General features: G+C 43.1%; 1 protein-coding gene and 1 long non-coding RNA gene across 2 annotated transcripts in view; both read right to left on the bottom strand.

Annotated features, from left to right (window-relative positions):
* The window catches only part of LOC140357765 (myosin heavy chain, embryonic smooth muscle isoform-like), a 30,048-nt gene extending 9,243 nt beyond the window's left edge, over positions 1–20,805 (bottom strand). Inside the window, exons 1-4 of the mRNA XM_072442282.1 lie at positions 20,725–20,805; positions 18,980–19,195; positions 8,455–8,667; positions 2,657–2,866 (exon numbers count right to left, since the gene is read on the bottom strand). Of these exons, the coding sequence (XP_072298383.1) occupies positions 2,657–2,866; positions 8,455–8,667; positions 18,980–19,195; positions 20,725–20,805 (720 nt within the window). The remainder of the gene's footprint in view (positions 1–2,656; positions 2,867–8,454; positions 8,668–18,979; positions 19,196–20,724) is intronic.
* The window catches only part of LOC140357893 (uncharacterized), a 51,174-nt gene extending 30,078 nt beyond the window's left edge, over positions 1–21,096 (bottom strand). The window contains exon 1 of the long non-coding RNA XR_011926680.1: positions 20,926–21,096. This is a non-coding gene — a long non-coding RNA (uncharacterized lncRNA). The remainder of the gene's footprint in view (positions 1–20,925) is intronic.
* Between the last annotated feature and the right edge of the window lie 4,766 nt (positions 21,097–25,862).

Below are 25,862 nucleotides of genomic sequence, written 5' to 3'. Positions count from 1 at the left end.
CTGAACATCGATGAATGTCACACATGGGGACATAGACGCGATCAGCTCGGCCCGAACTCCAATAAAATGGAGCTTACCGCGTGGATCCACACGGCCTGGCGCCGCGCCCCCAGGGGGCTGCTCCAGAAATATTTCATCAGAAAATGAGCACACTTCTCAAAGATCACACTGGCACGACGGTGGTGATGGACGACATCCTGGTCTATGGAAAAGACAAGAAGGACCATGACCAGGATCTTCGAACCATGATGCAAACGATCAGAGCTTCCGGCTCTGATTGTTTGAAGTTTCTGATCGTCTGAAGTTCGCAAATCTGAGATCAACTATTTTGGACACATCATTGGGAAGGATGGCATCAAACCGGACACTGAGAAAGTAAGAGCCATCGCAGAGCTTCCCAGCCCAACAAACATAGATGAACTGCGGCAGAGGATTGGGATTATCAACTACTTTGGGAAATTCCTGACCTTTCAACAATAATGCACCCCAAAAACTCTCTGCTGAAGAGTGAAACGTTGTGGACATGGGGAGACGCACAAGAGAGAGCTTTCAAAAAAGTAAAAGACATGTTGACTACAGCACCTGTTTTAGCATACTACGATGCAAAGAGACCGACCACTGTAAGTGCGTACGCAAGTAGTTATGGCTTAGGAGGCGCACTTCTGCAGGAACAAGACGAGGGATTCCGCCCGGTCGCCTTTTGCTCAAGGACACTGACATAGACTGAATGCAGGTACTCTCAGATAGAAAAAGCCTGTGAGCCTGTGAGCGGTTTTGGAGATATTTGCAGAGCATGGACAGATTTGTATGACAAACTGATCACAAGCCCGGTTAGGTGTCGGAGACTTTTGATGCGCTTGATGAAGTTCAACCCAGAAGCTGTTCATGTTCCGGAAAGCAGCTTGTTGTGGCTGACACTTTGTCTCGTAACCCCCTGCAGGACTGTACTGTTTCAGACACTGAGCACGAGGTAAAAGCTTATGTTCAGGCAGTGATTGAAACAAGGCCAATTACTAAAGACAGACTAAAGAAAATAAGAGAGGCCACAAGCAATGATGACGTTCTGCAAACAGTGATTCGTTACACAAATAAAGGCTGGCCCTCCGATTTGTCGCACTTGCCTCACAACCTACTCAGATACTATACAGTTAGAGCTCACCTGTCAGAAGTCAGTGGACTTTTAATGCATGATGACCGCATTGTTATTCCCCTTTCAATGCAAAAGACTACTATCACAAATACATGTGGGTTATCAGGGACTCTCAAAGTGCTGGAAAAGAGCGAACATGTCAGTGTGGTGGCCAGGTGTCGGGAAAGACATTGCTGCGCTAGTCAACTCATGCAAGTTTTGCATGAGGAATATACCAACTCAACGAAAAGAGCCACTGATTACCACACCCCTACCGCAAGGTGCTTGGCAGAAAAAAGCAGCTGACTTGTTTATGCAGGACAGTAAAACCTATTTAGTAGCAACTAACTTATTATTATTATTCACGCTACGTTGAGATTCCACATTCTACCACAAGCAGTTACCAATTAGTTTCAAAACTAAAGTGCATGTTTGCGAGGTGGGGTATTCCGCTAGAGCTAGTGACCCTCAACTTCCAGCACACGGCGTCCAGTCCTCACTACCCGCAAGTGAACGGAGCGGCTAAAAGGAGCGTTGCCATCGCCAAGAGAATTCTGCAACAACCAGACCCACAGCTCGCCCTGCTGAGCTACAGAGCTACTCCAATCACTCCAAACAGGTCACAGCCCAGCTCAGCTCATGCTTGGCTGTGGGATCAGCTTCGTCAAACTGCAGTTGATCACCAAGCAGTAAGACTGAAAGACCAACAGACTAAATCTGCCCACCGCTTCTTCTACGACAAGCGTCATTCAGCCAGGCCTTTGTCAACACTGCAGCTAGGCCAGAGTGTTACAGTGAAGTTGGACGGGGAAAAGGGTTGGAAAATACCAGCGAAAGTCATTGCAACAGCAGCAGAGCCCAGATCCTACATTGTCCAAACTGACCAAGGAACTGTTGCTCGTAGGAACAGGAGGCATTTACAAGAAGTGCCTGAGCCAGGTGGCGTGCCTGCTGCCACTAATGCACCTGTGCCCGGTGTTCCTACTATTCCCAGTTCAGGTTCCTCCCCAAAGAGATCCTCCACTGGTCAAGTTCTTAAGCCAACTACTAGGTGTAAGGACTATGTTTTAAATTGAAATGTCTTTTGCTGTTTAACAGTACAAACCTTTAGTTAAAGTTATTGGAAAGTTAAAAAATAAAAAAAGCCAATCCAATTGTCATCGTTTTCAAATGTTCTGATGGTGTTTACTAAATGGTACTAAATAACACGGCTTGGACTATATTAGAAGTTTAATCACAATTTCTTCTTTTGGGATTATATACAAAAGTTTCCCATGTTTACGCAGTTTTTTTGGGAATCAGCTAAAGAGTGTGTGATTTAATGTGATTTAATGATTACTATGAGCTCCACTAGGAGGCACCACTGTTTTGTGTTGAAGCTTGTCGCTGCTTGTTGACATAAGAAGTAGCACCCTTTAACCAAAATGTACACAGATTACTCAGTTCTGTCTAATGCTCTTTTAATCCTCGCAATAAAAGACATTTAAGTCGACTCCCATGAATAAGTGATTTCATGACAGTAAGCACCTGTTTGAGGAGTGCTGTCTTCTCGTCGCTCTGCTCGTCCCTCCCCTGCAGGTCCCTCTCGTACTGGGCCTTCAGAGCCTGCATGTTGACCTCCAGCCTCAGCTTGGCGTCCTCCGTGGCCTGCAGCTCATCCTCCAGCTCCTCCACCTGAGTCTCCATCTCCTCCAGCTGTTGCTTCAGGATGTGTTTCGACTTCTGCAGCTTGTCCACCTACCCGAGGACACGGGGGACAATGTCTTGAGATTATTGAGAGGTTAAACAAAGTGATTTTATAATTAGGTTAGGAAAATGGAAACTGGATTGGTTCAAAATGTCAAGTAAAAAAAAGGAGAGAGAAATTGTAGCCGCGGTGTGTGACCTAGCGAAGTCGATGTCGGACACTGTAATATTTTCTGGTCCCCTGCCCAATCGGATCAATGCTGAATTGTACAGCCGTCTCTCAGCATTCAACAACTGGTTATCCAGATGGTGCCCTCAAAACAATGTTGTCTTTATTGATAACTGGAGTGCGTTTTGGGGAAAGCCCGGGCTCATACGCAGGGATGGCATCCATCCGACTTCGGAGGGTACATCCCGATTAGTTCGGAATTTGACCGATAGTCTTAGTCGTGTTAAGTGACCATCTAGGGATGAGCCCCGGGCGCAGAGCAGCAGTTCAAGACGCTCCTCTGTCGCTGAACTCTCGCCCGTTCTGTTACATGTGAAGTGTTCAGATTCAAGACAGATAGAGACTGTGTGTGTCCCTCGTGTCCCTCGTGTCCCTCGTACAAATAATGCCAAAAACTCACATCTCAGAAAAAATATTTCAGGCGTCAGACCAAATAACTTAAGGAAAATAACAATCACAAATACACAAATGAATAAACACCTAAAATGTGGACTGCTAAACATTAGAGCAATTTCCTCCAAATCGCTCTTAGTTAATGAATTAATTAGTGACTATAACATAGATCTTCTAGCTCTAACTGAAACGTGGCTTCAACAAGACGACTACGTCAGACTAAATGAGTCCACCCCACCCAGCCATGTTAACTTTCAGACTGCCAGGAGCACAGGCCGAGGTGGTGGTGTGGCAGTGATCTCCCACTCAAGCCTACTCATGAGCCCTAAAACTAACAATGCATTTCACTCATTTGAAAGCCTTATGCTGTCGATCACATGTCCAAATATGAAAAACCAAAAAGGAGTTTTGTTCATAGTTATCTACCGACCCCCTGGTCCCTACTCAGAGTTTTTAACAGAGTTTTCTGACTTTATATCAAACTTAGTGTTAGCCTGGGATAAAATAGTTATAGTTGGAGACTTTAATATCCACGTGAACATGAGTGATGACGCTCTCAGTAATGCCTTCAGCGCCTTGTTAGACAGCATTGGTTTCACTCAGAATGTAAATAAACCGACTCACACTCACAAGAACACTCTGGATCTTGTCCTAACGTATGGAACAGAGATTAGTGACCTCATTGTCCTCCCTCAAAACCCTATATTGTCAGATCATTTCCTAATTACCTTTCAGTTTATTCTTAAAGATCATCCAGTCCCACAAAATAAAGTTATAATGAAAAGGACAATATCTGAAAAATCTATCTCAAAATTCAAAGAAATAATAGAGCCAATATTCAGTGACATGTCATGTGATCACGTCATGTGATCACGTCATGTGATCACGTCATGTGATCACGTCATGTGATCCTGCTGAGAACAGCTTTAGTCCCAGTTTAAGTGATCAATGTGTCGACTTGACCATGAATTCTCTGAAGTCTGCTCTTGACGTTGTCGCGCCGTTAAAACAGAAGGTCATTAGGCCAAAGCGCGCCTCCCCATGGTACAACCAAGAACTGCGTTCACATAAACAAAGAGTTAGAAAGTTAGAGGGATTATTTCGTCGCTCTCACACAGAAGAATCCCTAAAAGCATGGAAAAGTTGCCTGCTGTCCTATAAGCAGGCTCTGCGTAAGGCCCAAACCAGATATTATTCAAGTCTAATAGAAGTCAACAAAAGTAACACTAAATTCCTTTTCAGCACTGTAGCTAGGCTAACAAACTGTCACAGTGCAGTAGAGCCCTCACTCCCAGCTACACTCAGCTCTGATGATTTCCTCCTATTTTTTAACAATAAAATAAAAACAATCAGAGATAAATTAGATGAAATTACCCCCTCTATTAGCCCTGAACTAGCCCAAGCTGTAAATCTAACGTCCCATATAAATCCACCTGTAAACTTAGAAAGGTTCACAGCTGTTGATCAAGCAGAGATAACTTCAGCCATTATGTCCTCTAAAAGCTCAACTTGTGTCCTAGACCCCATCCCAAGCAGACTCCTCAAAGACATTCTTCCCCTAATTATAGACCCTATTCTTAATATAATAAATACTTCAATCGAAAGTGGCTATGTTCCACAGTCCTTCAAACATGCAGTCATTAAACCTCTTCTGAAAAAGCCTAATCTAGATCCCGACCTATTGGTAAACTACAGACCTATTTCAAATCTTCCCTTTGTCTCTAAAATCCTTGAAAAAGTTGTAGTAAAACAGCTTTGTCGCCACCTGCAGGACAATAACTTATTTGAAGTTTTCCAGTCAGGGTTCAGAGCCCACCACAGCACTGAAACTGCACTAGTTAAAGTCACAAATGATTTGTTATTAGCCGCTGACGATGGACTGGTCTCAATCCTGGTTCTGTTGGACCTCAGCGCAGCGTTTGACACCATCGACCACAACATTCTACTGCAGAGGTTAGAATGTGATGTAGGTGTTGGAGGAACAGCCCTCAGCTGGTTTAAATCCTATCTATCTGATAGGTTCCAATTTGTTAATGTAAACCAGAGCTCCTCACCATGCTCTAAAGTAATTTACGGTGTGCCACAGGGTTCGGTACTCGGTCCAATTCTGTTTACTCTTTATATGCTGCCATTAGGCAACATTATCAGAAAGCATGACATTAACTTCCACTGCTATGCAGATGACACTCAGCTGTATTTATCAATGAAACCTGATCAGAGCGATCAAGTAGACAGACTTAGTACTTGTGTGAAGGAGATAAAAACCTGGATGACACTAAACTACCTGCTTCTTAACCCTGAAAAAACCGAGGTCATTGTGCTTGGCCCTAAGCATCTACGAGACGCTTTATCTGAGCAGATAGCCACACTGGACAATGTCAGTGTAGCCTCCAGTTCTACTGTAAGAAACCTTGGAGTCTTATTTGACCAGGAGCTCTCATTTAAAGCTCATATAAATCAAGCTTGTAAAACAGCCTATTTCCATTTGCGCAACAAGAGCCAAAATCAGAAGAATCCTGCCTAAAAGTGATGCCGAAAAACTTATCCATGCATTTGTAACGACTAGATTAGACTACTGTAACTCCCTGCTTGCAGAGTGTCCTAAAAGCTCCATAAAAAGCTTTCAACTGGTTCAAAATGCAGCAGCAAGATTACTAACAGGAACAAAAAGAAGAGAGCACATTACGCCAGTGCTGAAGTCTCTTCACTGGCTCCCCGTCGAGTCTAGAATCAAATTCAAAATTCTACTCTTGACCTACAAAGCCATAAATGACATGGCCCCATCCTACCTCAAAGATGCTATAGAACCATATCATCCAAACAGAGCTCTTCGCTCTCAGAATGCCGGCCTTCTGGTGGTGCCAAGAGTCTCTAAAAGTACTGTAGGAGGTAGAGCGTTTAGCTACCAAGCCCCTGTGTTATGGAATCAGCTCCCGACCCATGTTAAATATGCTGACACAGTCTCTTCATTTAAGTCCAGGCTTAAAACGTTCCTCTTCGAAATCGCTTATGGTCAGACTAGTTAGGAACAGAAACATAAACCCACAGCTTTAGCTACGCTGCCCTAGGAGTAACTATGCTGGGGGAAGTATGACAGCTTGAGCACTATCCTCTTCTTCTTCTGACTACTTATGCTATCAAACAATATTTATTTTTTGATTCCACTTGCAAACTGTTCACCGCCTTCTTTTTCTTTCTCTCACTCCTGAGGACCTGTGGACCCAGATGCCCCTCCCCTGGTGAAGTGGTCCCTGCCCTGTGTGGACGGTCCCTCATCTGCCTGAAGAGTGGGTCCAGCTCGCCTCCGACGGTCCCTCATCTGCCTGAAGAGTGGGTCCAGCTCGCCTCAGACGGTCCCTCATCTGCCTGAAGAGTGGGTCCAGTTCGACTCAGTCGGTCCCTCATCTGCCTGAAGAGTGGGTCCAGTTCGCCTCAGTCGGTCCCTCATCTGCCTGAAGAGTGGGTCCAGCTCGCCTCAGACGGTCCCTCATCTGCCTGAAGAGTGGGTCCAGTTCGACTCAGTCGGTCCCTCATCTGCCTGAAGAGTGGGTCCAGTTCGCCTCAGTCGGTCCCTCATCCGCCTGAAGAGTGGGTCCAGTTCGCCTCAGTCGGTCCCTCATCTGCCTGAAGAGTGGGTCCAGCTCCAGTCTCCCTCGTGTCCGTCTGTCCGTCTGTGAGAGTCGGATCTCTCCTTCACTGGAACTCCTCCAGGTTTCTACGCTTTTTTCCCAAAGAGGTTTTTTTTGTAGTTTTTCCTGGCCGAGAAGGAGAGTCTAAGGACAGAGGACCCTGGGACATTGTCCCTCGCCACCACAGACATTGTCTGACTCCATCGCACCACAGACATTGTTGATTCGGCCCTCAGAGGCAACTGTTGTTGTGATTTTGGGCCTTACAAAAATAAATTGAAATTGAGAAATACATGACCATATCTCCTAGAATTATGTTTGTCTACTAAATACCATAACACATTGTAAAATCAGCCATTACAAGAGTGATAGCAGTCAGTTCTATATAAAACTTGTCAATATATATATCTTTAATGTGATGGTTGTAACACTGGTGAGGTATATTAAACTACACGATGTGTTTCATCTGTCATTGCAAAGGAATGTGGGTTTCCGCTCTGTAATGTTCTGACAATGTATTCGGCGGAGGGCCTCTAAGAACATGCTACAGGGATGCTTATGTGTGTGCGCTGAGGAGTCGAGTTGAGGGCGTACATTCCTACATGGTTAGGCAAGATTGGGGCAACTTGTTTTTAAGACCGGAATACAGTTGCAGCGGGTCCATTGTTTATGCAGGAAAGAGCTGTGCAAAAGAATGGCGTATATTGGGCACGGTTAGGAAGATTGGGGGCTCATCGTCAAGCTCATTTGGATCAAAGGTCAGTTTTGAGGGGTGTTTCTTTGGGTTAAAGGTTTATAAATATCTGGTGAAAGCTTTGTTCAGGGTTCTTCTATCTCGGCCAAACTGAAGTTCCCAGGCACATGCCGGCTGTCTGTAAATTGATGCTGCTTTCTGTGATTAAAGCATCTTCTAAAATACAAAGTGTCAGCGAGTTTTCCTTCTTCTTCGACTCAACGCACCTCAAGAATCAATCTCCGGCACCACACTGGCTTTTTCTGAATAAGTAAGATTTATATTCTTCAAGGAGACATGTTATGCTAAATCAACTTTACTTAAGTAAAGTAAGTAAAGCAGATATTGAATACAGCTCTAATCACATTCCTTGATGGAAATGGAGAGTGTAGGGTCCTAGCCAGGGACACTTCCACAGTATATGCATGAGAAGTATTTAAAATAGTTCATAGTTCATAGGTTTGTTTCAAAAATGTTTGTCTTACCAAGAAATACAATGACAAATGTCTTTTGCATCTTTTGAAATAACAGGACCACATTGGGGCAGACAGGTGTCTGTAATTCATAAACATATGCCCAATGTAGGAACAATAAGAGGGAAAAGTAGAAACGGCCTCTAATCCACATCTGTAAAAAGTGCCTTTTCCAGACTCACGTTCTTGCCCACGTCGTCCTTGGAGTTCATCAGGTCCTCCATCTCGGCCCTCAGCTGCTTGTTGAGCCTCTCCAGCTCGTCCTTGGCCTCCAGAGCCTCGTCCAGTGCTCGGGTCATGGACAGGGCTTTGGTCTCCTTCTCTCGGGCCTCAGCCTCTGCGCGGTCCCTCTCCTCTGCGTACCGCGCCGAGATGCTCTTCTCCTCAGCCAGCATCTGCACAAGACAGAAGCACGGCCAACTCTTTTAGACACACTCTACACCACTGCATTCATGACACAGATACTACAGATAAACATAGAAGAGATTTCTGTCCCAAAGGCATGAATAGATTAGACAGCTCCAGCGTGAAATGGGGAGAGAGAGGAAAGTGACATTTGGCAAATGGTCGAGGTGCCATGATGGTAGAAACCACAGAGACACACAACAAATTAGTTGTTTAAAGTGTGTGAAATGACATAACACTAGGATCATCATTAGAATGGGAAATATATTCTGCTTTTCTCAGCCTCTGAGCTTCGCCTCACAGTAGAAGTACAAGTCATATCTGTGGGTTTGACACTTTTAGCACTTTCAATCTGCTCCTTGTTTAGACTGTATCAGACGCTTGTTGCAGAGGAAGGTTACATTCCTTTCACAACTTACATAGTAACTTAAAATTGTAATTTAATTACAGTACTAAGTTACACCCAATACTGGTAAGACTGTACAATACTATGAGTGATTATTGAAATACATAATTCAACACAGCAGAATTTAAAACATCGATATGAAGATAAGTTTGTTATCTTAAGTTCGGGAGCAGGACCACGCCCCTTCCTGCGGCTACACTACTTAATCATCCAGATCACATACACCTGTGTTCATGGTTTTCGTGCACACGCTCCACGGCGGCGGGAGCCCTCGCTCGAAAACACACTGTTCCTTACCTTTCTATGGATTAGCTCAACCTCGTTCTTTCCGATGCATCGGCCCGACCCAGGCCTCACCCCGCCCAGCACAGGAGAGGCAAGGCAAGTTTATTTGTAGAGCACATTTCATACACAAGGCAATTCAAAGTGCTTCACACAACAGGAAACATGCATTAAAATCACAAAGAAATGACAAAAACAGAAATACAATAAAATTAACTAAATAGAAAAAAAAAAAAAAAAAAAACTAGCCACAGAGGGTAACGTGTTTTCGAAGTCCAACTCCTTTTTAAATCAGTCCAACTGATTGTACATACTTTTACACGTCCAACGTGTTTCGGAGTCCAACTCCCTTTTAAATCAATCCAACTGATTGTTTAAACTAATTAAATCAAGGAAAAATCCTTTCAGTCATATGTGCAGCTAAACAAAACTGTTTTTAGCTACGATTTGAACATTGTCAGAGTAGAACCTGTCTCACATCTTCACGAAGACTGTTCCAGATTTTAGCTGCATTAAACTGAAATGCAGATTCCCCATGTTTAGTCCTGACTCTGGCACCATCAGGAGGCCGGTCCATGTTTTGTCCTGACTCTGGGCACCAGCAGGAGGCCGGTCCCTGAGGTCCTTAGAGTGCGAGATGGTTCATATGGCACTAACATGTCCAAGATGTACTTTGGTGCTAGGCCATGGAGAGACTTGTACACAAGCAGAGCTGCTTTAAAGTCTATTCTCTGAGCCACAGGGGGCAGTGCAGAGACCTGAGAACAAGACTAATGTGATCATACTTCCTGGTTCTGGTCAGGACCCGAGCAGCAGCGTTCTGGATGAACTGCAGCTGTTTTGAAGCTCGTTTGGAGAGGCCAGTGAGCAAGCCGTTATAGTAGTCTAATCTACTGGAGACAAATGCGTGGATAAGTCTCTCCAAATCTGGTTTAGACACTATATTTTTGGCAATGTTTGATTAATGGTAAAAAGCTGCTGATGTTATTGATTTGATGTGCCTGTTAAAGTTCAAGTCTGAGTCCATTATTACCCCAGATTTCTAACTTGGTTTGTAGGTTTTAGAGCGAGACTCTGGAGGTGACGCTAACACTTTCTCTTTGTTTCTGTGGGCCAAAAACGATTATTTCAGTCTTGTCTGAGTTCAGCTGGAGAAAGTTGTTTTGCATCCACAAACTGATCTGTTGGATGCAGTGACAGAGTGAATCCACTGGTCCATATTCACCTGCCGACAGTGAAACATAGATCTGAGTGTCGTCTGCATAATTGTGATAGGACACATTTTCACTGCGTATCAACTGACCTAACGGCAGCATGTAAAGGTTGAACAGAAGGGGACCCAGGACTGACCCTTGGGGCACTCCACAGGTCAGGGTCATGTGGTCTGAGACACCGCTACCAATTTCAACAAAGTACTTCCTGTCTTCCAGATAGGACCTTAGCCAGTTTAGGGCAGTGCCAGTGATGCCCACCCAGTCCCTGTGGGATTTATAGCATTCTTAATGCCCTGAACTTTGTCATTAAAGAATAATGCAAACTCATTACACTTGGATGTGGAAATTAGTTCTAAGGGCAGCTGAGCTGGAGGGTTTGTTAATCTGTAATAATTTCAGAGAAATATCTTTCCCTAGTTCTACATAAAATGAGGTTGTACATGTTCAGCTTCTCTTTGTAAATCTCTTTTTGAACCTGGAGCTTTGACTTGCCCCATTTCCGTTCGGCCCTGCGGCACTCCCTTTTCTGTGCCCTGACCGAATCATCATTTCTCCACGGCGCCTTCTGCTTATTTTTTAACCATTTTAGCCTTCATAGGGGCAATGGTGTCCAGAACATTCAAAACACTAGATGTAACAGAGTTCAACAAATCATTTACATTAGAACATGAGACATTTTCAAAGTTTATCATTTCCATAAACAGTGCACCTTGTGCCATCATTTATGTGTCTCCTCTGAACAACTGCAGGACCAGCTGGTGGTTTGGGAAAAACAGACAGGTCAAAGAAGACACAGAAATGATCAGACAGAGCAGCATCGACCACCTTTCATTTGAAATATTTACCCCCTTTGTAATTATGAGATCTAGCGTGTGCTCTCTGCTGTGGGTGGGGCCTCTCTGCTGTGGGTGGGGCCTCTCACATGCTGAGTAAGACTGAAGGTTTCAAGGACAGCATCAAGCTCTTTAGCTTTTCTGTCACAAATATTATCAACATGCACATTGAAACCACCTGTAATGACCAAACCATCAAAGTCTGTGCACACGACTGAAAGCATCTCAGTAAAATCATCAATAAAACTTTGGCAGTGCTGAGGAGCCTTGTATAAAACAATGAAGAGAATGGATGGAGACCGTTTTAGCTCCATTTTAAAGGATACATACTCAAATGATGAAAACACCCCAAAAGACAACCTGCGGGTAATTATTTCATCTCTAAAGACAGCACAGACTCCACCCCCTTTTTTGTTTTCTCGTGTTTCAGATTCAAAGTAGAAAAAGCTTCAGTTGTAGTCATCTGGACTCAGTTTGAAAAAATAGACGTTTCGACTCTCATCCAAGAGTTATTGTCAATAACAGAATTTAGGTCGAGAACTCCGATATTAATACTGTTCTGTGGTAAGACCCGCCCAATGGGAGGAGCCTTCCTGAAGTAGAAAGAGTTGTTTGTTTCAACAGAAACTTCCCCTTGTATCTACCGAGCTAGCCTATTCAGAATCTTAATGGGCTATTAGAAACCTCTTTGTCTTTGTGAGACCCTGGCTCAACCACCCTGAGTACCTGATTAGCATCTGAATGTCCTTTACCTTTCCAGGGGTTCAGAATCCCATTATAAATAACAGGAAGATGAAACCTAAGCCCTCCATTTCTGTTTAAAGAAGGTCTTTCTTTTTTAACAAAAATAGCTTCCTTGACTCCTCTTTCAAACCATCTTTTCTCCCTGCTTAAAACCTTCACCTCACCGTCTTCAAACGAGTGATTAGAGGCTTCAAGATGGAGATGCACAGTGCTCTGTGGTCCTGAACTAGTATTTCTTCTGTGCTGATAAAGCCTCTTGTGTAGAGGCTGTTTCGTCTCACCTATGTAACGTTCTTTACAACTTTCTTCACTGCATTGGATCGAATAAACTACATTGCTCTGTTTTTGAGTCGGCAACTTGTCCTTTGGGTGAACCAGTTTTTGTCTTAAAGTGTTTCCTGGTTTAAAATAAACAGGGACTTCGTGTTGTCTAAAAATTCTCTGCAGTTTTTCCGACAGGCCAGACACATAAGGGATAGAAACACCCTTCCTTCTCTGTTCAGTTTCCCTTTTGTCCTGCTTCTTGGTTCTCTTCACTCTGTTGAGAGCCCAAGCGGGGTAACCACAGGCTGAGAGGGCATTTCGGACATGTTTTTCCTCTTTCTTCTTGCCCTCTGAGCTGGTGGGCACACCTTGAGCTCTGTGTTGTAAGGTTCTGATCACCCCCAGCTTATGCTGTAGTGGGTGGTTGGAACCAAAGAGCAAATACTGGTCCGTGTGTGTAGGTTTCCTATATACTTCTATTTGGAGTTTCCCGTCCTCTCCTCTGATCGTGGAACAATCAAGAAAGGCCAAGCGATTCTCCTTAGCGTCTTCTCTTGTAAACCTAATATGTGGGTCCACCGCATTGATGTGATCAGAGAAGGTTTCCAGCTCTTGTTTCTTAATTGTTACAAAAGTATCATCGACATAGCGGAGCCACAGTTTTGGAGCTATGCCAACAGAAATGGAGGGCTTAGGTTTCATCTTCCTGTTATTTATAATGGGATTCTGAACCCCTGGAAAGGTAAAGGACATTCAGATGCTAATCAGGTACTCAGGGTGGTTGAGCCAGGGTCTCACAAAGACAAAGAGGTTTCTAATAGCCCATTAAGATTCTGAATAGGCTAGCTCGGTAGATACAAGGGGGAGTTTCTGTTGAAACAAACAACTCTTTCTACTTCAGGAAGGCTCTGCTGTGGGTGGGGCCTCTCACATGCTGAGTAAGACTGAAGGTTTCAAGGACAGCATCAAGCTCTTTAGCTTTTCTGTCACAAATATTATCAACATGCACATTGAAACCACCTGTAATGACCAAACCATCAAAGTCTGTGCACACGACTGAAAGCATCTCAGTAAAATCATCAATAAAACTTTGGCAGTGCTGAGGAGCCTTGTATAAAACAATGAAGAGAATGGATGGAGACCGTTTTAGCTCCATTTTAAAGGATACATACTCAAATGATGAAAACACCCCAAAAGACAACCTGCGGGTAATTATTTCATCTCTAAAGACAGCACAGACTCCACCCCCTTTTTTGTTTTCTCGTGTTTCAGATTCAAAGTAGAAAAAGCTTCAGTTGTAGTCATCTGGACTCAGTTTGAAAAAATAGACGTTTCGACACTCATCCAAGAGTTATTGTCAATAACAGAATTTAGGTCGAGAACTCCGATATTAATACTGTTCTGTGGTAAGACCCGCCCAATGGGAGGAGCCTTCCTGAAGTAGAAAGAGTTGTTTGTTTCAACAGAAACTTCCCCTTGTATCTACCGAGCTAGCCTATTCAGAATCTTAATGGGCTATTAGAAACCTCTTTGTCTTTGTGAGACCCTGGCTTAACCACCCTGAGTACCTGATTAGCATCTGAATGTCCTTTACCTTTCCAGGGGTTCAGAATCCCATTATAAATAACAGGAAGATGAAACCTAAGCCCTCCATTTCTGTTTAAAGAAGGTCTTTCTTTTTTAACAAAAATAGCTTCCTTGACTCCTCTTTCAAACCATCTTTTCTCCCTGCTTAAAACCTTCACCTCACCGTCTTCAAACGAGTGATTAGAGGCTTCAAGATGGAGATGCACAGTGCTCTGTGGTCCTGAACTAGTATTTCTTCTGTGCTGATAAAGCCTCTTGTGTAGAGGCTGTTTCGTCTCACCTATGTAACGTTCTTTACAACTTTCTTCACTGCATTGGATCGAATAAACTACATTGCTGTTTTTGAGTCGGCAACTTGTCCTTTGGGTGAACCAGTTTTTGTCTTAAAGTGTTTCCTGGTTTAAAATAAACAGGGACTTCGTGTTGTCTAAAAATTCTCTGCAGTTTTTCCGACAGGCCAGACACATAAGGGATAGAAACACCCTTCCTTCTCTGTTCAGTTTCCCTTTTGTCCTGCTTCTTGGTTCTCTTCACTCTGTTGAGAGCCCAAGCGGGGTAACCACAGGCTGAGAGGGCATTTCGGACATGTTTTTCCTCTTTCTTCTTGCCCTCTGAGCTGGTGGGCACACCTTGAGCTCTGTGTTGTAAGGTTCTGATCACCCCCAGCTTATGCTGTAGTGGGTGGTTGGAACCAAAGAGCAAATACTGGTCCGTGTGTGTAGGTTTCCTATATACTTCTATTTGGAGTTTCCCGTCCTCTCCTCTGATCGTGGAACAATCAAGAAAGGCCAAGCGATTCTCCTTAGCGTCTTCTCTTGTAAACCTAATATGTGGGTCCACCGCATTGATGTGATCAGAGAAGGTTTCCAGCTCTTGTTTCTTAATTGTTACAAAAGTATCATCGACATAGCGGAGCCACAGTTTTGGAGCTATGCCAACAGAAATGGAGGGCTTAGGTTTCATCTTCCTGTTATTTATAATGGGATTCTGAACCCCTGGAAAGGTAAAGGACATTCAGATGCTAATCAGGTACTCAGGGTGGTTGAGCCAGGGTCTCACAAAGACAAAGAGGTTTTAACAGCCCATTAAGATTCTGAATAGGCTAGCTCGGTAGATACAAGGGGGAGTTTCTGTTGAAACAAACAACTCTTTCTACTTCAGGAAGGCTCCTCCCATTGGGCGGGTCTTACCACAGAACAGTATTAATATCGGAGTTCTCGACCTAAATTCTGTTATTGACAATGACTCTTGGATGAGAGTCGAAACGTCTATTTTTTCAAACTGAGTCCAGATGACTACAACTGAAGCTTTTTCTACTATGGAACACGCCTGGACGAATGAGGGATTACACCGACATATTTCAGATTCAAACTTAAAGTTGGGTGGGGCAGATTCTATCAGAACTACATTTCCTGTGTTTTTGTCAAGCCATGTTTCAGTTAAAAACATAAAATCAAGATTATAAGAAGAAATAAAATTATTAATTAGGATTGATTTGTTACATAAGGATCTGACATTTAGCACAGCAAGTTTCAGACTAGTTTCAGTGGGACTGGGTTTTATCTCTTCACTGGGAATATTAATCAAATTTCTCAGATTGGGCCTGACTCGCATTTTGTTTTTCCATCTGTGTGATGTGACTACAGAAATAGCACTAGGGGGGGCTATTTTTACATAGGGCCATTGGTTTGATTTCTAATATGACAATAAGTCCCGGCAACGCTGAGACCCAGTGCATCCTATTTATGGGAGATACCAGGTGAAAGGCGAGGTGGGGTGGGTGGTGGGGCTTTTGTTGGTGCAGTCGGCTTGTGCGGGGAAGAGTTGATAAGTATTGACATAGCCCTTGATCTTGCTATATTGGGCGTGAGTGGAGCCATCTTAAGGCCTGATTTGATCAGACATTCAAAATGGCTGGGAAGGCCCATGGGTGAGAGTGGAGATGAGAAGGAGAATGAGGAATCTCTAGTGGGAGTTGATGTTGTAGGGGGAACCCAGGGCTGGTCTGAAGGCAGGGGCGATGACAGGGATGTTGTTGGGCCTGTCACAGATGGGTCCAAGGCCTTTGAAGATTGTTGTGGTGCTGTTGCTGATGAGTCCTTCGCTGGAGGCGGTGGATGTGAATGTGGAGCAGCTGGAGCTGAATCCTTTGCTGGTGGTGGTGGAGCGGCTGCTGATGAATCCTTTGGTGGAGGCTGTGGTTGTGGTGCTGTTGATGTTGAAACATTGGCTCGGTCTCTGGCTGTTGGAGCAGGAATTCTTCTCTCATTCCTCTCTTCTCTAACTATCTGCTCAGGACCCTGTCCAGGGTTCTCTGTCAGCACCCTCACTCCACCTCTGCATAGGTGGGGGCCATTTCTCTTAAACAGGTCCTCTTGTTTCCAGAATAGATAGAAGTTCTCAATGTAATGTAGTCCTCTCGGTGCACACTCTTTGGACAGCCATGTGTTCAGCTGAAATTTGTTCATCGATGTCGATGTTTGGTAGAGGTCCACTTATGAATGTTTTGATTTCCACTTTATCAAATCTTTTTTCAAAACCTCAGTCTGTTCCCGCCGCATGTCCACTGCACCCACGTGCACAATAAACTGTTTAGCTCCTCCATGCTTAGCCATAACATTTGGAAGGAGTGACGTTATCTCAGAAACAGTGGCGCTTGTAAAAGAAAATGTGTTTATCTTTTCATGCGTCACGTGACTTATCGCCCCGTCTGACCTTGACGCTTAGCACAGATCCTCCTTGCTGTATTTTGGCCACGTAAATTTTCCTTTTTTCATTTAATTCCGCCTCTGAAAGTGGTAAAAATCTGTTTGTGAGCTGTATTTTAGGTGACTTTACGTTATCTTTGTATCGTTTAGGCTTTGCACCAAGTTTGTTCCAAGAAACAGCCTGGTCTTTCTGGTTTTTAGTCAGTTTTGGAAACGTCACAGAGTCACTGTACAGGGATGCCGCCCCTTCGGCACCGGGATGCCGCCTCTTCGGGCACCAGGATGCCGCCTCTTCGGGCACCGGGATGCTGCGTCTTCCCTCTTCGGGCACCGGGATGCTGCGTCTTCCCTCTTTGGGCATCGGGATGCCACCTCTTCGGGCACCGGGATGCTGGTCCTGTCATGTTCTGGGAGTTCCCAGACTGGGGCTTTCGTCCAAGGAACCTTCTCCTCATACTCCAAACAGCAGCTTGGTCATCCCAACTTTACCATGCAGATCATCCCCTTGTGACAAGCCCCAAATCTCGCCCCTTCCTGCGGCTACACTACTTAAAGGTTGAATGGACGATTTTTTTGGCCCAAATCTGAGTCTTGTTTCCTCGTGGCGTGGACTGCCGATTAGTCCTGCCACGTATCAATCATAAAACGCACCTACCGCTCACCTGCAGCCGCGTGCGAATCGTCCCCAAGTTTCCGCGTGTCCAAGCGCATTGATCTATCATAATATAGTTCCCTCAGTGTACGGGACAAAATGAAGACGGAGAAAGACTGTTCGAGCTGACGCAGAAGAAGACGGAAATCTACGGGAGACGAGAGATGTGATGCGATCCGTCGCGCTAATAAACAAACGCACGTGTGTATTGTATCAGTCCGCACAGGGAAGTGCCGCCTGCGTTCTCAAATCGCCGAAAAATCGTCCATTGCGCCGTTAATCATCCAGATCACATACACCTAAGTTCATGATTTTCGTGCCCCTCCCTCCCACCCTCTTTTAAATTGTTCTAATTATTCTAATTCATCTCTAAGATGGGGGTATCCAGTGTTGTGCCTAATGTGCGTTCATGAACTTTCGTTCAATGAAAGCGTTCATAATTTTGGTGAACGCAAACTGAACGAACGGTATTACTGCTGACGAACGATAATATGAACGAGTTCATTCTGGTGTCTGTGAACGGCACCTTCGTTATTTTTATTTTCTTTCAATAGGGTGTCAGATTTCTAGAGATTTCCAGGTGAAAAACACACCATTAAGTTGCCCAAAAAGAGACTATATCTGGCAAGTGTGAGAGCTCCGAAGTTGTAGAGGCAATAGATCGCGGCGACAGAGATTCCGCGTGTCGCACCGCGCTGCGCATGCGCATCAAAACAAAAAGCAGCAACAGAGCAGCAGGAGTCGCCCTGCTACGACCATTAACGTGAGTTTTATGATAAGGTCGGTGAGGATGGGAACAATCTAACATTTCTGTGCAAACTTTGCCCAGCAAGTTTTCCCTCATGTTTTTGAGAATATAATGTGGGGTTGAAAGCTGCAACTGCTGCTAGTGTGGTGCTGAATGGACAGCAACACATGGGAAAGGATTCAAAATTGGATATGAAGATGAAATCTGACACATTTTCAGCATTAAACTAATAAAATAATTGCTGCCTGTGGTTGTATTTGGGCTGTGGAAATAATTTAGAACAATTATTGCATAATATTGAAAAAAATAACTGAACTCGTTGAGCTGAGCTGTGAACTTAGTTCAACATTTTTAATTATGAACTGAAATAGTTCATTTTAAAATGTGTGAACTATGAACTGAACTAGTTCATGTAGAAAATGAACTTTCCCAACACTGGGGGTATCGAGGCCCGGGAGCCTTCAGCCCTCATCGCAAGAAGCCCCAAAACGGCATCAACTTCTGTACATTTGTGTTGTTCATGTTTTTCGCCTGCCAATAAACACTTTGCATCGTAGCTGGGGTTGTGGTCCTTGCTAGTGAAACAATACATTAACATTTAAGTAGCACTTTTAAATGTTCCCAAAGTGATGGTGTAAGTGTAGGGTACTGTAAAGGGCTGGGTCATATCATATCGCTGGGTTAATAATGTGTTCTATTTGGGGATGATATAAAATTAGGAACATTATGATAAAAATGACAAATATTATAAAAGCCATATTAAGCCAGTCTGTTTGTTGTAACTTAAATCATTATCATAGATTTTCTCTCTTATACCGTGAGATAAAAATTGTTAAGCCATCTCGTCCTGCCCTAGTGTTGTACCTGGTCAAACATCTCCTGCTTCTTCTCCAGGTTGGACACGATCTGTCTCTGGTGGTCCAGGTCCACAGTTATGTCCTCTAGCTCCATCTTCTCAAAGGCCATGGTCTTCTCCTCCAGGCACAGGTTGGACATCTCCAAATCCTTCTGCAGCTTCTTCTTGCACTCTTCCAAAGCCTCGATAGTTCCTACGTCGTCTTTCTTCTTGCTCTCGCACAGCTAAAAGACAGGACAAATGACAAGTGATGTCAAGTCAACCCCATTTAAAGCAGGACTGTAAGTGTGTTTAGCTTACTGATTTTCAGTAAGATCTAGTTTTCTCAAATACTAAATAAGATTCAAAAACACCTCTAAATGACAACCAAAAAAAAGTATGCACGCCCCCCACAGCCTCTGGGGCCGAGCAGAATTGACACTTCACTGAGGTAAATACAGTGTTTCAAGGAGAAGACGCACTGACGTTACTTCTCGTCACTGTGGATCACTTTTACCACTGCGGGTTCATGAACTTCACACACAGACTGCTTTCTGCACGGAGCATACGCATATACTTTATATATATACGCTTTATATTACAAAGCGGAAAGGAATCAAATGCAAACACATTCTTTTGGCATATGCTTTATATCGTCTCATGAGCGGCCAACCGCCATAAAACAACAACAACAACAACAACAACAAAAACAACAACAACATGAGCAGCCGCTAAAGGCAACAACAACAACACAACTTATAAGAAGAAAGTAAAGAGTGAAGTCTAAAGAATGAAGTCCAAAGAATGAATTCCAAAGAATGAAGTCTAAAGTCTAACTACAGTGGGTCGCGGTAATGTAACACTTGGATGCCAACTGCCATCAAACACCAAAGAAGAAGAAGAACAACAAAATGATGTATGCTATGAAGAAGCTATGAAGGCGCTTTCTCTCTTTTTCTCAGCATAGCGTAAAACACATACTTTGAAGACTTACAACTACGGAAGACGTACAACTACAAAAGGTGGCAGTAAATGCACCTTTTCAGTTGGCTGACAACTGCCATTAAAAGTAACACAACAACAGTAGTTGAACATAGAAGGCCGGAAATTATGGTTAAATTATTTTTTATTGTGTACATTCTGTGTCATTCAATGAATGTCAGAGCTAGGTAAGAAAAAAATGAATAATAATTACCATTTTGTCCTTACAATCACTGTTTTCAAGCCAACCCCATTTAAAACATTAAATTGGTTGAAGTCCTACCTTGAAAACAGGAAATACTTTGTTGAGATTGGTGACTGTGTCTCTGAGAGCTTGGCATTGACCTGTGGGGTGCCCCAAGGGTCAATCCTTGGACCAATCTGTACATGCTGCCGTTGGGACAGTTTATACAAAACAGTGGTGTGTCCTATCACAATTATGCAGACGACACAGATCTATGTGTCACTGACGGCAGGTGAATATGGACCAGTCGATTCACTCTGTCACTGCCCTCAACGGATCAGTGTGTGGATGCAAAACAACTTTCTCCAACGGAACTCAAGACCGAAATCATCGTCTTTGTCCCACAGAAACAAAGTGTTAGCAATCACCTCAGTCCCTCTCTCTAAAATCTGTAAACAAAGTAACAAATTTAGAAGTAATAATGGACTCAGAGCTGAATTTCAATGTTTTAATTTTAACCCTTTCAATTGAGTAATGCAATTTTCAAGTAACAGTACACAGTTTTGACTCCCCTCCCATCTATTCCCACTGACACTTGTGATCCATTACCTGAGTGTCCTGCAGCTGACCCTCCAGCCCAGCCACGTCCTTGGCTGTCTTAATCCTGTTCCTCTCTGCGTCCTCCAGCATTGTCCAACTCTGTCTGCAACAAGAAGACTCATTCATTCTTATTCAGTGAGTAAGAATGACTTGATCTAAGAAGTCTAAAGTGTCTTACCTGTAGTTTGTGTTTTTTTTCAGCCAGCTCACCCCTGGCCCGCTCTCCCTCTGCAGCTCGGGCCGTCAGCTCTTGCAGTTGTCCCTCCAGCTTCTTCCTCTTGTGCAAAAACTCTCCTTTGGCCTGCTGCAGACTCTTCACCTCCACACACAGCTCCTTGTTGGCGCTCTCCTGGCTCTGCTTGGTCTTCTCCAGGTTGGCCTTGAACTGTAACCAAATCCGAATAGACATGATTGTGCCAATGTATTGGGCAAAACAACTTTTTTAATCCTTTGCATCCACAGGTTTATATGGGACGTTAACTTCAAAGGCTGTTTTCTCCAAAAGTATTTTTCTCCCACAGAGACATCAAGATAAGGACCTTAAAAAACACCTAGACACACCAAACTGTACAATCAATACAAACAAGATTTTGACAGATTGTGCAGAAAGTTTTGTTGATATCTGATTTTTTTGATTTTTTCAAAATAAAACACAAAAACAAACATCAACTAAACATTTAAACAAGTAAAAAAACAGTCTCAACAAGTCCAGAGTCTGTCAAATTTGTCTTTTTCCAAATTAAGTTCAAATGTTATTTTTTTCCATTAGTCTAATTCCTTTTATCAAGTCTGTCCAGTCCTTTTTTTCAGCACATTCCAAATGTATCTATTCACTGTGTCCATGACAGGAGATTTTAGGCCCAAGTACATAGTTAAAAAATTTAGTGGAATGTCGTGTCCAAAACTGTCTGCAGTGCATTTTAAATTTCAGTCCAAAACTTCTGAACAACAGGACAGTCCCAAAACACATGGTAGTGGTTTGCCTCCTTGCTGCCACAATTCCTCCAACAGTCTGTACCTCCCTGTGAATAACATGACATGGTGTTATGACAAACGTGATACTTTCTTCCAACAAAACTCTCTCCAAACATGTGATTTTGTAGTCTTCCACTGGGATGTACAAACATTTCCCCCTGTTTGTCTGTCAAAACAAGACCACTCTCTCCTTCCCATATCTTTTTAATATATATATATATATATATATATATATATATATATATATATATATATATATATATATATATATATATATAGTATAGTATATATATAGGTAAAAACCTATTGTTTCTCCAAGCCAAAGGATTATTTCAGCATGTTCTAATCTATTTGATTATCTTTTACAATCTGTTAAAAAACATTTATACTTTTTGTAATCCAAACCTTGAATCTCAGGTCAGATCTATTTGGTACCAAATCTTGGTCATAAGCCAACCAGTTAAAGATTTTAACATCTTTGTTTAGTTAATATTTCTCGATTAACTCCTTCCATGTTGTAAACACAGATTTTACTCAGGGATTCTTAACTTCCTCCAAATGACTCAACTGTATGTCACCTGCCAGCAAGGCCTGTGCAGGAACCCCCGGCACAACACTAATCTCAATATTTTTCCATTGAGCTTTATATTCTGGATCACACCAGTACAGCAACGTTCTGATTTGAGCTGAAACAAAGTAATCGTTCAGACAAGGTAAACCCCAACCTCCTTTTTCTTTTGATAATTGTAGCGTTTCGGATTCGGGGTTTCCTGGGTTTGCCTTGCCATACAAATCTTGAGATTGTCTTATTCCACTCTTCAAACAGCCGGTTGGGGATGGAAATCGGGAGAGTCTGGAATAGATAGAGAAATCCGGGCAAAACATTTGTTTTTATAGTTTCAATCTTTTGACTTATATTTAAGTATGGGATAAGATTACATTTTTCAAGATAATTTTTTCTGTTTTTAAAAAGAGGATTATAATTTTCTCCAGAATTGTTGGTAGGTCTCTATGCACCACACCTAAATATCTAAGGGATTCCGCTTGCCATTTAAATGTGTATTTTTAGGTCAGAGGGGGTTGCCAGTAAGTGAGAATTTAAGTTTTTTGTACATTTAATTAGTATCTAGACATTGGACATAATTGAGGTGTATATACGATAGTCCACACCCATACCTTGAAATTGACATCAGCGTAGACAGGAGAAGAACAAGGTGTCTGTTAGTGTCAAACTACCAATGCAGACTGGTGCCCAGTGATTGATAATGAGAGGCAGATTCCTGACAATTTCAGAGAGCATCGAAGTAATGATCCAACCTTGAAGTCACTGTTTGAGAAAGTCTTTGAGGTTGATGGTGTGCCAGTGGAGGGTAAGAATTGTTTGTCAGGAGTTACTGGAGATCCATTTATGCTAAAAGATGATCTGTTGTATATCTCTGACATAGCAACACCTAGGTTAATTATTCCTACAGTGTACCGGCAGCTCATTCTCTATTTAAGACACACAGCAGGACATCTAAGACAGGCAAAGACCTATGACAGAGTCAGTCAGCGATTCTATTGGTCAGGTCTGTACAAGGACGTACAAGAATACTGTAAAATGTGTGATGCTTGTCAACTTGTTGCTCCAGCCCGAAAGTCTGACAGGGGTTATTTACAACCATTACCCATAATGAGTGTTCCCTACGAGAAGATAGCCATGGACATTATTGGTCCATTACCAAAGAGTAGCTCAGGATGCAAGTATGCTCTTGTAATCTGTGATTATGCAACCAGGTATCCTGATGTTTATCTTCTCCGTTCTATCCAGGTGAAATTTGGGCTTCGGTGCTTGGTTGAGTTGTTTTCCAGAGTTGGGATTCCGAAAGATCTTGACGGACCAGGTCACGAACTTCATGTCTCACCTGATGAAAACCCTGTATACCCAGCTTGGAGTTAAAGGTATAAGAACCACTCCTTACCATCCTGAAACCGATGGTCTAGTTGAAAGATTCAATGGTATTTTAAAACAAATGCTGAGGAAGTTCATTCATGAGACAGGTAAAGATTGGTATAAATGGTTGCCTTTCCTGTTATTTGCTTACCGAGAGGTGCCACAGGCCTCAACTGTTTTTTCTCCTTTTGAGTTGACTTTATGGTAGGCAGATACGTGGACCCCTTGACATGTTTAAGGAGAACTGGGTGGCTGGAGAGGCAACAACACACAGCATCGTTTCCTACATCCTTCAGATGTGAGACAAGTTGGAGAACTACAGAGAGATGGCAAAGAAGCACATGGAGGAAAGTCAGAGTAAGTAAAAGGTATGGTACGATAAACATGCCAGAGAGAGAGACTTGCAACCTGGACAGAAAGTGTTGATATTGCTTCCTACAGGACCAAGCAAACTGCTTGCTAAGTGGCAGGGGCCATATACTGTGGATAGGAAAATAGGACCTGTAACGTATGAGATTTCTTGTCCTGATAAACAGAAGAAGCAGATTCTTCATGTGAATCTGCTAAAGCTGTATTTGGAGAAAGAGCAAGAGTCTCCAAGCTCGCAAATTCTGTTAATCAGAAACATCCCAGAAACTGAGGCAGAGGCTGATGGAACTGATGGATTTGACCTGACACTCCAGAGGGAAGGAGGTAATCCTCAAGAGTTCCCACTGCACTTGAGCCCAGAGCAACAAATTCAGGTGGCAGAGGAAAAGCATTCATTTTCTTCACTATTCCAAGAAAGACCGGGTAGAACTGATCTCATCTCATATTTGTGCTAAAAGAAAATAAATCTGTGCGTTTGAGGCCCTACAGGATTCCAGAGCGGCTGGTGGAACCACTGAAGCAAGAGGTACAAGCAATGCTAGATATGGGGGTCATCGAGCCATCAAAAAGTGAATGGTCTAATCCAATTGTTTTAGTGACCAAGAAGGACTCACCTCAGCTATGATTCTGTCCGGACATGAGAAAGCACAATAGTATTTCATGTTTTGACTCATATCCTATGCCTCGTATTGATGAGCTCTTGGAAAGATTAGGCAAAGCAAAATATATCACCACCTTGGACCTCTGTAAAGGATACGGGTAGGCAGTGTTGGGAAAGTTCACTTTCTACATGAACTAGTTGAGTTCATAATTCACAAATTTTAAAATGAACTAGTTCAGTTCATAATTCAAAATTTTTAACTAAGTTCACAGCTAGTTCAGTTATTTTTTTCAATATCATGCAATATTTTTTCTAAATTATTTCCACAGTCCAAATACAACCACAGGCAGCAATTATTGTATTAGTTTAATGCTGAAACTGTGTGTCAGATTTCATCTTCATATCCAATTTTGAATCCTTACCCAACCAGGATTTACATTCACATTGAAGAGACAGCCTTCCTCTATTTGTTGCTGTCCACTCAGCACCACACTAGCAGCAGTTGCAGCTTTCAGCCCCACAGTGTATTCTCAAAAACATGAGGGAAAACTTGCTGGGCAAAGTTTGCACATAAATGTTAGGTTGTTCCCATCCTCACCAACCTCATCATAAAACTCACGTAAATGGTCGTAGCAGGGCGACTCCTGCTGCTCTGTTGACTACACGTCGCGGTCCCGTCAATGCTGCTTTTTGTTTTGATGCGCATGCGCAGTGAGACACGCGAAATCTGTCTGTCTCCGCAATCTATCGCCTCTACAACTCTGGAGCTCTCACACTTGCCAGACACAGGCTCTTTTTGGGCAACTTAACGGTGTGTTATTCACCTGGAAGTCTCTAGAAATCTGACACTTTATTGAAAGAAAATAAAAAGAACAAAGGTACCGTTCACAGACACCAGAATGAACGCGTTCATATTATCGTTCGTCAGCAGTAATACCGTTGGTTCAGTTCACGTTCACCAAAATTATGAACGCGTTCATGAACTTTCGTTCAATGAACGCGTTCAGGCACAACATTGCGGGCAGGTCCCACTTGACCCTACACTGCTTTCCAGATTCCAGGGTTGGGACTTTTCCTGTACACAGTTATGCCTTTTGGCTTGCATGGGTCACCTGCAACCTTTCAGAGATTAATGGATATTGTTCTCCAGGAATGTTCCAGTTTTGCTGCTGCCTATCTTGATGTTGTGATCTACAGCGAAACTTGGGAACCATCTTCTGCATCTCAAAACTGTCCAGGGGAAAATCCAGACTGCTGGACTCACCATTA

This window comes from Eucyclogobius newberryi, unplaced genomic scaffold (genome assembly GCF_026437365.1).
Source record: "Eucyclogobius newberryi isolate DKJ021-1_F unplaced genomic scaffold, fEucNew1.0.hap1 SCAF_13, whole genome shotgun sequence".
Lineage (NCBI taxonomy): Eukaryota > Metazoa > Chordata > Actinopteri > Gobiiformes > Gobiidae > Eucyclogobius > Eucyclogobius newberryi.
Note: the sequence above shows the minus strand (reverse complement) of the source record. Positions and strands in the feature narration are given on the sequence as shown.